At 38.1% G+C, this 13,702-nt stretch overlaps 1 protein-coding gene across 7 annotated transcripts; it reads left to right on the top strand.

The window, feature by feature from the left end:
- The first annotated feature begins 3,511 nt into the window (after window positions 1-3,511).
- Window positions 3,512-12,027, top strand: LOC126995744 (phosphatidylinositol N-acetylglucosaminyltransferase subunit H-like). 7 transcript variants are annotated; one of them, XM_050855620.1, is made up of 6 exons: window positions 3,512-3,665; window positions 4,350-4,627; window positions 5,033-5,207; window positions 6,683-6,810; window positions 7,045-7,125; window positions 11,832-12,027. In XM_050855620.1, the coding sequence occupies exons 2-6, from the start codon at window positions 4,547-4,549 to the stop codon at window positions 11,919-11,921; spliced, it is 555 nt and encodes a 184-aa protein (XP_050711577.1). In that variant the 5' UTR covers window positions 3,512-3,665; window positions 4,350-4,546; the 3' UTR covers window positions 11,922-12,027. The 7 variants fall into 7 exon arrangements, with proteins under 7 accessions (XP_050711577.1, XP_050711576.1, XP_050711581.1 ...); XM_050855619.1 differs by having other exon boundaries at window positions 3,584-3,727; XM_050855624.1 differs by having other exon boundaries at window positions 3,587-3,665; window positions 4,347-4,627.
- The last annotated feature ends 1,675 nt before the right edge of the window (window positions 12,028-13,702 follow it).

Below are 13,702 nucleotides of genomic sequence, written 5' to 3'. Positions count from 1 at the left end.
CAATATCAAAACTGATCCCCAAGGGACACAGAATAGTAAAGGAGCTAAGTCTGAAATGACCTAATTCACCAGCACTCACTGGAATCTTCCTGACAAATACTCCTAAGGAGCATAAGAGCATTTTTACTCTGCAATTTTGAAGATCACTTGGTTGCAGCATAAGATCAACTGTATCAAAGACTGCAGAGGGATATAGTGAAACAATGTGCACATTCCATTACAGGTGTTGTACCTTTTCAAGCTATTTCTGTTGAATAATGCTATCTATGGGCATACTGAACAATAGGAATAATCCTATTCTGTTAGAGTAGTAATAGCAGTTGGTCAAGTATGGCATGTTATAGAACCTTTGATAAAAAAAAAGGACAAATTGGAGACAGGACAATAATTTGGCATTCTCAACATTAAGTCTAGATTTCTTGAGAAAAGACAAAAGCAAGGCATGCTTTTCAAATTGCAGAAATATCCCTCTGAGAAACATCTGTCAACTATTTTAGAGATAAATTCATGTGTATAGTTGTAGACACTAAATAATTTCGAAATTATTATGGGATTTAATGGACAGATAGTTCTAAAAGTTTTTTTATGTGTGATGAGACTATGTCCACATCTACTAAATGGAATAATGAGAGAACATTATTTAAAGTGTGTTGCAGTTGGAGCACCATTGTGGAGTTCTTCATCCAACTCATTCTCTATGTGAGTTATCTTACTTGAAAGAAAATACAATGAAGCTGGAAGCACACTGCATCAGCTGCAGAAAATGGCTTTGCATTCACATTTCTTCAGGCAAATAAACTGTTCACAACTGAAGTTAACTTTATTTGAACACTTCCACTTGAATCATCTTTTTCTTTTTTTTTTTTCTTTTTTTTTCTTTTCTTTTTTTTTTACTGGTGACTGGCTCTTCCTGCCAAAACATACCGTGACCATGTCAAGTCTGTTCTTTATTGTCACCATTTTTGTTCAGCTTTCTGACATTCTCTCCCTTACCAAGGTGAATCATCTCTAATAATAAATCAGTTGATTTCCAAACAATGATGATAAAACTGACAAAGGATCAGAAACATCAATACTCTTTAGGTGATGACCTTCACAAGCTAACTTCTGATCCATATTTCTGTAGTTTCATAATCTAATTATTTTTCACATGACAAGGACTCAGAAACTTCCAAGCCAAAGGTAATCAAGACATGATCACTTATGGTAGAAGCAGCAGCTTTCACTTCAACATCTAGAATACTTCAGTAAAAGTCCAATATTCCGAATGACGGTGGAGTGAGGGTCATTCAGATTATAGAATTGTTTGGATTATTTTTGAGGGACCCACAAAAAAAATCATCACAATCAGAAAATAAAGACAACACATTTTATTACTCATGAGTAATGCATAAGTGTTGAACAGCAGTTTTAGGTAGGTAAATCCATGCAAAAAGAATAAATCCAGAGGTAATAAAAGCACAAAAAAGTAGCTCAGGTCCTGAGGTACTGTATAGAGAAGACATTTAAGAAAAGAAAGCCACTAATAGTCATATCAGTAGATTTTGCCAAAGCGTTAGATAGCATCAAGAGGGACGTAACGATCAAAATGTTATGGAAAATAAGATAAATGAAAAAGCAACAGACAATTACTAAACTACAAGGGGGATATAACCAGAGTGAAGATGGATGAGGGGGAAGACCTTGAGATACCAGTAAGCAGTGGGATGAGGCAGGGCTGTACAGGCTCAACTATACTTTGTTCAAGTTAGTTACATACAAAGTCATTCAGAAGTTAGAAGAATTGGACAAGGGATTTAAAGATGAGGCCTTCAATATAACCTCTAATTTGCTGATGATGGAATGCTGTTAGCGGGGAGTGTAGAAGATGCAGAGGCAGTGATTGAGCAGGTGGTGGCAACAAGAAGGGAAAGCAGACTAGAAATAAATAAACAAAAAAGTAACATTATAATATTTAATATGAAAGACAAACCACAGGAGATAGCAGGGATGCAGGTTAGGGATAAGCTGAAATATCTAGGTACGTATTATAATAAATGACACCAGAAATTTATTTAAAGCACAGAAAGAGTATGATACAAAAAGCAACCAGAATGGCAAATATGACTTACTCAGTTTTGGCAAGGAGCTGCTCAAGACTACTGATAGGAAAAACATACTGGAAATGTGTGGCTCTTCCAGCAATATTGTATGGGGCCAACGTACAATAGATTTCACAAAGCAAGAGATAAACAGGTTGCAAAGAATAGAGAACAGTGTGTGCAGGAAGATACTATAGGAGCCCCAAGTTATGCCCAGGTACCAGCTTTAATTTAAGAGGAGAAGTGGGAGTATCAAGCATGAAAGCAAGGATTATGGAAGGGCAATTAAAATATTTGCAGTATGTTTTGAGAGGGGAAGGGAATGAACTACTAGAGAGTGTTGTAGAAGAGATGAGAGCTAGGACAGACCAAGAAGAATGGATGGATGAAAAGTTGGGAACAAGAGGAGGCACAATAACAAACGACGAAATAAGAAATAAAGAAGTTGGAGCATGGGACACAAAAATGTGGAAACAAGAAAAGGCAACCCTGAGAATATTTAGAACCTGGAGAGAAAAGATGGGAGGGCAAGAGGAAGTGTACGACAACAGTGAAGCATCAGCGCCATCCTCTTCAACTGCAGAACAAATAACATGAGGCTGAGAGATAGGAAAAGATTGATTGATAGTTTATTGTTGCAGGCAAACAACAAGGGAGAAGGGAGGAACATGCCATCTCAACCCCCAGGCAGGGCAGAATGTGATTATATATACAACTAGTAATACATGTGGAGGCAGCACGTACCACGAAACTAAAAAGATACAATGGTAGGAATGAATGCACTACAAGGGAGGGGGGATTTAACAACGAGAGTACGGCGTGCATCGTGTGGAGAGATTAAAGAGTACCCAAAGTTTGCTGCCAGGTGGTAATCTATATGTGACTGCATGTATGCCTACTCAGGAATGTTGTCAGTATTTACATTACAATTACTTTTTTGTTAACTAACCTCAACATATATTTTTATTTTTGTACAATGGAGTTTTTTTTTTTTTTTTTTTTTTGAGGGGGGGGGATATTTTTTTGTAACTAGCCTATATAGTCAGGGGTTTGACTGCAAGACCAGCCATTCCCCTTTGTTTTATTTTACAACAATAAATATTTCAATTCAATGTGTGGAGACGAGCTGGAGGCACTTCATCTTGCACTGCCCGAGGAGAGGTCTGAGAGGATCAGCATCCCCGCACTGCAGCGTCCATACCAGCAGGGCGAAGAGGACACCACTGGAAGAGCTCATTTTGAAAACTCAGGAATGGAGACAATCAATTAATCAATCAGTAAAGACAGTACTATATAAATTTTGGCATAAAAGAGAAAAGAAAAGAAAGGAGGAGGAGACGTAAAGATCACATTCTGCCCTGCCTGGGGGTTGGGATGGCATGTTCCTCCCTTATTCTCCCTTGTTGTTTACCTGCAACAATAAACTATCAATCATTCAATCAAGAAATTTAGAAACGCAAAAGACCCAGACCGAGAAAGACCACTGACCCAGAAAAAGCTACATCAGTCAGGGAGTGCCGTTATAAAGGCAAGACTCCCGACCGACACCTCAACGTCCCATCGTCGTCTGGCATGTTTTGAGAGGTGCGGCCACTGCCATCCCCACCACCAAGACAGATAGGCCTTCACACTTTGGTTACTGTGCTGTGGGTTGTTCTGCTTGTCATTAGCACAGGAGGAGGGTGATATTAAACGAGCTTGGGTGTCTTAGAATGGGAGGTTTTGTAATTCAGTGATAGGAAGAGAGTTTGGGTGTCTTAGTGGCAGACGCCACTGCATCCGGTCTGTTGACGAGTGTTGGGCGTGTCATTAGATGCCCAGCGTATTGGCCGCCGCCGCTCCACTCCGTCCCGCACTGCGTAATTTTCGACGGCCCACACCGCATGTCGAATATATTTAAACTACCCCTACCGAACTTTATAACCTAACTTCTAACAGGGGGCTTCGCCCCCCTCGACCCGCTTTGCTAAGGAGGGCAGCTCTATCTGTCTGACTTGTCAGTGCCACACTTGACACTCAACAGCCTAGAGAGCATTATATATTAAGTATGTAGCACATAAGAGTGTTGGAGGAAAACTTGTATCACTTCTGCTGAGTAGTAACCAGCTTTCGAAGATGAGGAATTATAAAGTTATAGACAACTTGAGAGGGTATAACATCACATGTCTCAACAAACTTCCTCCAATACAAGTAGCTTTACATTTTGTTAATACAGTATATGAATTTCAAGATAAATTGTATATAACTAACAAATTTTACTTTCAGCAGACAAGGGTCCCACTCCTAGGACGTCACACATGTTTGTAATGCCATCTCATCACCAGTTAAGACTGTCAAGTGAGGTGTGATGTCATTTGATACCAGTTATTCTATTGAAAGCAGTTATTGGAAGCTTGAACTAGATTCATGTATCAACATCTAATGAAAAGAAACTGGAAAGCCACATAGACACCTTACCACCATCCATGCAGTTCAGAAATGTACAGGGAGAACCAATATATGTGACCGTTAGACTGAATCAGCAAACCAACAAGCGTGCAATTGAGGTTAGTACTAATGGCTCTCTTCCTTTTGACCATTGTTAATAGTGATTTCCTACAAGAGTAGGTTGTTTGATGTTTATCGTGTCATTTACTAACTCATTGGTTTTGATCCCAAATGTAAGGATTTTTGTCCCTTTTTCACTCAAATGTAAATTTTAAAAGTATGAGAAGAATTACTTGTTGAAAATGATGTGCAGTTGTATTAGAGGTGAAAATGGTTATTGAAGATGACATAGCTGTAATTTGTATGAAATTTCAGAATATTTGATGAACAGAAACCAGATTTCATTATGATGGGTTTTGCCAAATTCCTGAAAAAAGGCTATCAGGGGAGGAATGTGCCATAGTAACTATTAGAATTTTTTTTGATGAATCAAACATACAGGCATGATCCTCACATTCTAACAGGTCAATGTGAGTGGTGGGCGCATACAACTCCTGCCATGGGTTGGTTACACAACCATCTTGACAGTAGTGGCCTTTGTCATACAGTTTCACACGCTACACCTGGGATGGCTTTTCACAGCTGTTTTCATGCAACTTGCAACATTAATGTACAGAATTCATGGAAAAATAGTTTCAGGTGAGTGCAGAAGCTCTAAAAATTGTTGATTTATTATTCCATAATATAGTTAGACAATTCGGTAATAGGTAAAGTTGGGGGCATATGCCATAACTGCGCATGGCCTCAGTACTCATCTCCATCACATTAGCCCTTGAGCCTGTGGGGGGTAAGAACCCATTACCCCGGGACACAGAGCCAGTGTGTCACCCGGGTTACCACAGTTTACCTTCCCCAGGTTTTTATTGAACCATTTCCCATTTATCAAACAACCCGATAGGGAGAATAAAGTGCTGAATGAACTGTATGCCAACTGCCTAGTATGGTGTCATAAACTGTCCCACTATTATGAGCTGTCCTACCTTTGATCTGCTCATGCATGAGCTGTCCAGATTTTATTTACAAACACATTTAATTCACTGTATCAAGTCCTTTGATAGGTTATAGTAATAAGTTTACCTATTTTAGCATATGATTTTCCTTCAATCTCCTCAAAGTTCTCTTCTGATTCTCAGTCAGATACAGGGGATACATGCCTATTACTTGCTGATACATATAGTGCCTATTTCAGCCTGGAGACAGGACATTTAAAGACTCAATGCAGTGAATGAAATGTGTTCGTTAACAAAGCTCACATATGCGCAGATCAGAGGGGACAGCTTATGATAGTGGGACAGCTTGTGACACCACACTGCACTGAGATTCAAACCCAAGCCTGTGGATCATAGCTAAGCATGTTAACCACTGCACCACAAAGACACATAATTAGGGAACAAACTACACAGTACATTCAGCCAAAAGCAAATACATGCATGTGATGAGGTTCTGTCCATCTATCTGTATCTCCAACAAGATGTTTCTTCATGGGAACTTCCCCTTGTGGATGGCTATGACAGAAGCATCTTGAACTTTCCCTGTTCTGGCACTCCCTTTCAGCACACTCCATAAATACCATAAATCTCTTCTATCACCTTCCCCTTCTCTTGCACTGGGACACCTTTCCCTTCACTACCATTCATCCACCCCAACTCCTTCCCTTTTTAGTGGATACTTTTGGTTAAGTCACCAACCCTGGCAAACATATGCATCTGTACTGTATTGCTGTCCAAATTCCTAATGCAAGATTTAATCAGTATTTCAATTCTTTCGTACCCTTCACTGTTAAAATTTGAAACAGCCTTCTTTTGTCTGTATTTCCTCCTTATTACAATATGCACTCTGGGAAGTATCTGCTGTATTTGACCCTTTATTGGGGCTTCCCCTTCACTTCTTTCTTTGCAGAAGCAGTGCTTTAGCAGACTTTTACTATATTTTTGTTTTGACCTTGAGCTGCATTCTTTGCTATAAAGAGTTATATACCAACATTAGGGTGTTCAGTTTGCCCACAAACAGTAATGAATAAGCAGCTTCACTGAACGCTTTGCTGAAAAAGGAATATAGCTTGCAAAGCAAGAATTGGAAATTTTTTAATTGATTTTTTTATTTTTATTTCCCAGAGACACTGCTGGTTGTTGCTGGCCTAGGCATACAAACAACAGCAACATTTTACATGGGCAAAAGGCACACGCGCTTCATTCCTTGGGGAAGTGTAATTGACATTCTTCTTGCAGAAACTATATCCATGGTGAGTGCAACAAAGTAGTTTAATATTTTTTCTACTGTATAATGTAAGTTATGAGCAACAGGATTCTAGGAAAGTAAAGGGGGGGTGTACCAGATCTTTGAATAGAAAATGATAGTTGAAAAGTACTTAGATATGGTCAGGAAGCAGTTTCCTACTTTTTTTTTTTTTTTTTTTTTTTTTTTTAGTAGGTAAAAGTACTCAAAGTAAACTAAGATGATTATTTTTTATCCACAGCAACGTGTGTTATTTTACATGGCCCTCCTCGTTAAAGCAGAGACTACAGTACAAAACAGAGAGTTGATTCCTTTGTTTTTAGTAAGTATCATAACTGTTAGTTCCTAATATAGTGTTGTAATTTATGTAGAATTGCCAGTCAGTAGCATTATGGCATGCAGCTTAATTACAATTTGTTCAATTTTTATTTCTAAAGATACTGTATCAATATACAGTAAATACATCAACACTCCATTCATAGGTCCAGTTAACCTAACACCTTTCCAGCACAACTCATGGATGAGTTATTCTGGGAATGGGAGTCAAGGACCACAACAAAGTGTGAAAAAATCCGGTTTTAGCAGCCTTTTCTTTTTCCTTTTGGGTCATATCGCAATTTCAGTTTTCAATAAAAATCTGATTTTTTGGGTCCCTATCGCAAACTTGAAACTTGCAATCCCGGAGACTGAACTGTATGTGAATTTTTTCAAGATATCAGTGCCCTTGCCACAAGCATAAACAGACTACTATTTTATCCAGTAAGCTTCCAAACACTTGCATGTTGGTCTTGGCCCAGGAAACTGGAAGTCACATAGACTGTGCCTCAGTGGGTTGTCATTGGACAAAATTACACCACAGAAGTACAAACAGGTGGAAAAGAAGAAGGCGGAAATTTGTCTCCTGAAGTACATGGGTTTAACCTTTGATCACCAGGGCTCCAAATATTATGTTATCACCAGGCATGTCTGGAATTTCAGACAAACTTTTGGGGTCAAAAAATACATTTAGAAATGGCACAAAGTTTATTCCTATATTTTATACATGAAATATATACACTACTAAACTTTATTATCAATATTAGGCCATGAAGATTGCACTGAACAAAAAGTGTAAAAAATGGGGGAAAAAACAAATATATATTGAAAAAATCACAGCCAGCCACAGTGTTGAGGTATACTGCTCAGACTTGTCTCACTTGGAGTCAAGATGTCCCCCGGGATGCTCCAGCCCCCCCCCAGCCCTTTCCCTGCACAGGTGGCATTGTCCCATGCCGTAAAATTTACAGTCCCATTGTCCGAATAAATACTGGACAATGGGGGCTGTAAATGTATGCTGTACATAGGAGCCCCACAAAAGCACCTCACACGGCAAGACCACAACTCAAACGGAAATGTCATAGGCGACCAGCCTCACAGGCCTAGCACCATCCTGTCAGCAACACAAACTAGGCCGCATGCCAGAATCCTGGACAACCTTGGTGATTAAGGGTTCAGGTGTTTTGCATTGGATCCTGCCAGGTGTTGCAATCCACCAGTAAGCCACCCGTACTTGTCTGGATGGAGAGCGAGCCTTCACATGGGTCAGTCACTGTCAGGAGCTGTCTGGTAGGGAGAAAGAAAGATGTTAAGCAACTCGGAAGAGATAGTTTTGCCATGCCTTTAACCACATGAAAAGTTAAATGCCTTTAGACTGATTATAATCAGAGTGGACAATAGAAGAGGCTGTTAGTTTACATTCATGATTTTGTCTGCCCAAAATTAAATGAGTAAACATGATTGTAAAGGTGTCTTGGGGTAGTGTTGAACCTGTACAGTGTCAGCCACCTAAAACAAAACATTTTTGGTGGCATCAGCCATTATTTATTTTTTTTTCTTGCAGAAAGTTAGTGTTTTTTTGTTGTTTCCGTGACCTACTAATGTATTTATAATGTTTCATCGATGAAACTCGTGTTAAATTGAACATATTGCGTTAGTTAAACGTATCTCCTTAAATATCAACTCGTGTTAAGTCAAAAACGCGTTATTTAAACTCGTGTTAATTGAGAGGTGACTATATATTTTTTTTTGCGTCGCTGCCTATTGCGCCGTTAGACTTTTATCACTGGTGGGGGCCTGATTGTCAGCCCAGCCCGTTGTGGCGCAGGCGAATGTTTATAGTAGCGGCATCTTGTTTTGGCTCATACTGCCCCCTAGAGCTCATCTATGAGCCTCTCTTTGGAGAGGTTATTTAGAGTCTGGGTTGATAGGTGGTCTTCAGGGCAGCATGTGGATAATCTCTGGCCACTTGGCGGCGACTGAAAAGTGCCAGATGTGCGGCAGCCAGGATTTGAACCTGCGTCCTTCCTGGATCTCCCGGACACAGCGCTGGCACGCTAACCACACACACACACTGATATATATATATATATATATATATATATATATATATATATATATATATATATATATATATATATATATATATATATATATATATATATATATATATATATATATATATATATATATATATATATATATATATATATATATATGATATATATGGGAATAGATATAACTTGGATAGGATATATAACCCTACCTCATCCCTCTCCCTCCCTCCCTCCCCCCCCCTTGAGAGTGGAGGGGAATGTGTGAAATTTCTGTAGTAAAGAAAAGTTTTTTCCCATCATTTTTAACATCCATTCATTTCAATCCATTTTCTTGCAAATAATGAACTTACTGTTACGAACTTCTCAAAGGAAGGAAATAAATAAACAATGCAATAACTCTACTCTGTTCCAGAGCTCTCCACGTGTTCTCTTCATCTCTGCATCTAAAGCAGCCATTGCTGTGCTGTGTCATTGTCTGTGTGTGTGCTGTGCTGTGTGCTGTTGTTGTTGTTGTTGTGTTTATATGTTAACTAGGCGCAAAGAAAGAAATTAAATTGAAAGTTTAGTAAAAAACTAAGACAAGAAAAGAAAAAGAAAAAAAAAAAAAAAAGAAAGGAAACGACCAGGGTATGGTGTGAATCTAGGGTGAAATGACTGTGAGAAAAACATTATCTGTGATATATGATATAAAAAAGATATAAAAATTAAAGAGTTTGGGAAAATGTAAAGGAACGCCCATATACCCCATTATTTACATATTTTTTTTAAGGTTCCTAATAAAATATGTAATGAGGCTTTGTATGAACATATTCACGATATATATTATTCCCCTTCTATATATATATATATATATATATAAAGGCTTAGAGATTGCGAGAACTACGTTCGCCTCCAATGCCGAAGGTTCAGGATAGAAAATGATAGGTATCTCAGGAAGTGGGAAGGCAAACCACTTGCTAACTGAACAGTAGGTTTATTAAATAACAAGTTAATAACACTGACATAACTCCTCCAACACATACAGTAATCTAACCGTCTAGCATCCTCTCCACACAAATGATACTACCTAAATAGTAATCACATTACAGGCAGCTGAGAAAAGAGCATGAATAAACATGGGAGAGGAATGATAGAGAAGGTTAGACTTACCTAGTCTTGGTGAGTCGATACACGGAAGTCAATCAGGACAACCGAGGACACTGTGCACACAATCACCACAAAGGTGTAACAAAAATCAATAATGAACTCCCCTAAACACGTAACAGTGATATAACCAGCTATTAAACCTCACCATAGTATTTCAAGTATAGCAACAACACAGCCTTTAGGCCAACACTGTGGGGAGGTTAAATAGAACAAGGTTAAAGATCACCTGGTGTGTGTGTGTAAAAAAAATATATATATATATATATATATATATATATATATATATATATATATATATATAAATATATATATATAGATATATATATATATATATATATATATATATATGTGTGTGTGTGTGTGTGTGTGTGTGTCTGCTGAGTCGGCAGAGTAACGGCTCCGTGTTCAGGAGGACGCGAGTTCAATCCCCGCCCGGTGCCACCAAGCTGGGATTTTTCAGCTGCCGCCGAGTGGCTTAAAACTACCCACATGCTGTCCAGAAGACCACCTATCAACCTGGACTCTAGATTGTAGGATCAAAGATGAGCTCTGGGAGGGCAGCATGAGCCAATGAAAGATGGCGCCACTATAAACACTCGCCTGCGCGAATAACTGGTACTATTAGTACCAATACCAGTACCTACACGGTACTACCGTTAACAAGCAGTATTTGACAACTAGGGAGTTGCTTGCAGATTTTATAGAATCATTCAGTGAAGTGTCAGTATCAAGAATACTGAATACTGCACTGATGGAATCCACCACTACTGGTACCGAGCAGTATGGTACCATTACTGTGTTGTATATCTAATAGTTAGTAGTTACCAGTACCAACTACAGGCTACACGACAATAATGGTACCACGCTGCTCTGTACTGGTACTGGTGGCTACTGACAGGTCATCATATATTTCTTCATATGTGTGTATGATGACCTGTCAGTGTCAAAAATAATGAAAACTGCACTGGCCTGTACTCACCGCTACCAGTATGAGACAGCTTGGTACTGTTCTCATGTTGTATAGCTGGTACAGTTAGTTCAGTTACTGGTCTGACCAGAGGGTAGAAATAGCTTTGCCTCATATCTGAACACTCCTGATACCTGAACTCACTTTAGCCCAATTAGTTTGTATATAAGAAGGATCACTATGATTTCGGGGTTCAGTTTTTTTTCAAAGGGCCAGTAAACCAGTCATTGGTAGGTCTGGGCCTCAGACATGGATGATGGGCAAACCCAACATTGATATGTCAAAAGTTTAATACAGGAAAGGCACCTGCAAGAGACTTAGCCCAGAACAACTCCCTGAGAATGTCATCATTGGGTGCAAGGCAGCATGCCCCCACAGTTGATTGAATGTGTTAATAAACAGAATTTAAGATGTTATATTTCTTCTACCTTTGCTCCTTGCATTCTCTCTTACCTACATCAAATATAATTCCATTTTACCAGCTTCTATATCATTTTATCATAGCATTGTGACATATCAGTAATATGGTGCCTTCTTTCACAGAACACTTGGCCCCGTCTGGCATGTCTACAGTACACTTACTCTGCCTGTCAAGACATCTTGAATCCCAGTCTTCCTATAAGCAAAAGATAATGGATGGGTTGTAATAGTTATTGAATTTTAACTTTAAATGAGTCCTTTTTTATTTAATTTAAAGATTATATAAATGTATATAATAATGCAAATAAACTGTTCTTTTCTTCTGTGATTTTAACTTATTTTCACAATCTTTTTCAAACTATGCGAGTTCCATAATAGAAAAAAATGTGTAGAAATATTTGGAAAACCAACAGATCATTTTTTACCCCGCTATTAAGTTTTTAATTATTGTAAAATCTTTAAGCTCTCTTGTAACTCTAATAGAGCTATATGGTATTAGTCACTTAGCTCAGGGAGATCCTTTTGTCACCTTTTAGTAATAAAATAAATAACATAGGCCCCAGACTTGACCAAACTAAAATCACTGGAAGAACCATCAACTAAAATTCCTGTCAAAAAATAATTCACAAACATCTTGGACATTCCCACTAACATCAGCTGAATTAAGTTTAAACACTACAGTTTTGTGCTTCACTATGTAAAAGTTGAACTGAAATCGGGAAACAAGTTGAGACACGTCCAACATCCAGAGTAACCAAACCTGTAGGTATGAAACTAAAAGAGCATCACATATACTCAAGCATTTCTAAAAGCCAAACTGATGTGACAGAACAGCGAACTTATTAAACTTTCTCCTTATGGATTATTTTTATCATTTAATGCACAAATTCCAAGGATTACTTCCAGTCTGTAATAAGGGATCAGAGGTGAATAGTATTCAAGGTGAGGCTTAAACTATCCCATCATATGAAAATAATTTTGAGCACTTTTCTTATGACCACTTTTGAAATAAATAGGCTGATTCAGTACAACCAGTCTTGGTGCAAATGACTGACTCTGTATAAATATGTATTAGAAGCAGCATTTCAACTGCTTAAGAATTTCATAAGGCAGAAAATACTGAAGCAATGGGTCAAGACAAAAATAGAAGGATGTCTATGTATAAAAGTTAAGTGCCTCTACCAAGCGCTGACTTGAAAACATTTACTTCCTTCAATTCCTCCAAAATAGGGATGTGTGGGTAAAAAGACAATTCAGACTGCTATTCTACAATTAGTACCTATAAAACCCACTGTTATGGTTCCATGCAAATATAAGGAACCATGTATTAACTGGAAAAAAAAACATTAATGAAGTATACTATGCTTACAATGAAACTGCTTTTAATCTTTCACAGAAAGTTCTGGCTATGCTCTTGGTGCTACTTGCCAAAGCCTCCACGGCATGCAGGGCTACTTTCCAGTTTCTGAGGATCCTCAGACCACTGAGCAGGTGTTTTTGCCTGAAATAAAAGGTTAAAATCAGTCATCAAATCTTACATTATAGAATGCAAATTCAGTCTTTTACAATGCACAACTTTACAAATGTACTTCCCTGATCTGGTAGTGTCAGAAGCTGCCATAGAATGATGGTAAACAGCAATATCAAACTTTAGTGTGGGCACTTTATTTAATTACCTTAAATGCATCAATTGCTTTTTGAGAAATTTAAATTGCCATATTTGAATCAGAAGGCAATCTATTACGGAATCCCAGACTTATGACACATTGTAATTGCTTTACAACTTTCAATTCACTGCATATTGTCTGCAAAAGGTATTTACATGGTTATTATTTATCTGGACCTAATCATCTATTTCTGAGCTATATATAACTTATTTTTTCCTGAACAAAAAAAAAAGGTTTTGTATATTTTTTTCTTTTGTTTTACACTAAAACAAATTGGTAATAATAAAAAAGCCCACCAAACGCTGCTCCAACAAAAGAACAATAGAA

This window comes from Eriocheir sinensis, chromosome 8 (genome assembly GCF_024679095.1).
Source record: "Eriocheir sinensis breed Jianghai 21 chromosome 8, ASM2467909v1, whole genome shotgun sequence".
Taxonomy (NCBI): Eukaryota; Metazoa; Arthropoda; class Malacostraca; order Decapoda; family Varunidae; genus Eriocheir; species Eriocheir sinensis.
Note: the sequence above shows the minus strand (reverse complement) of the source record. Positions and strands in the feature narration are given on the sequence as shown.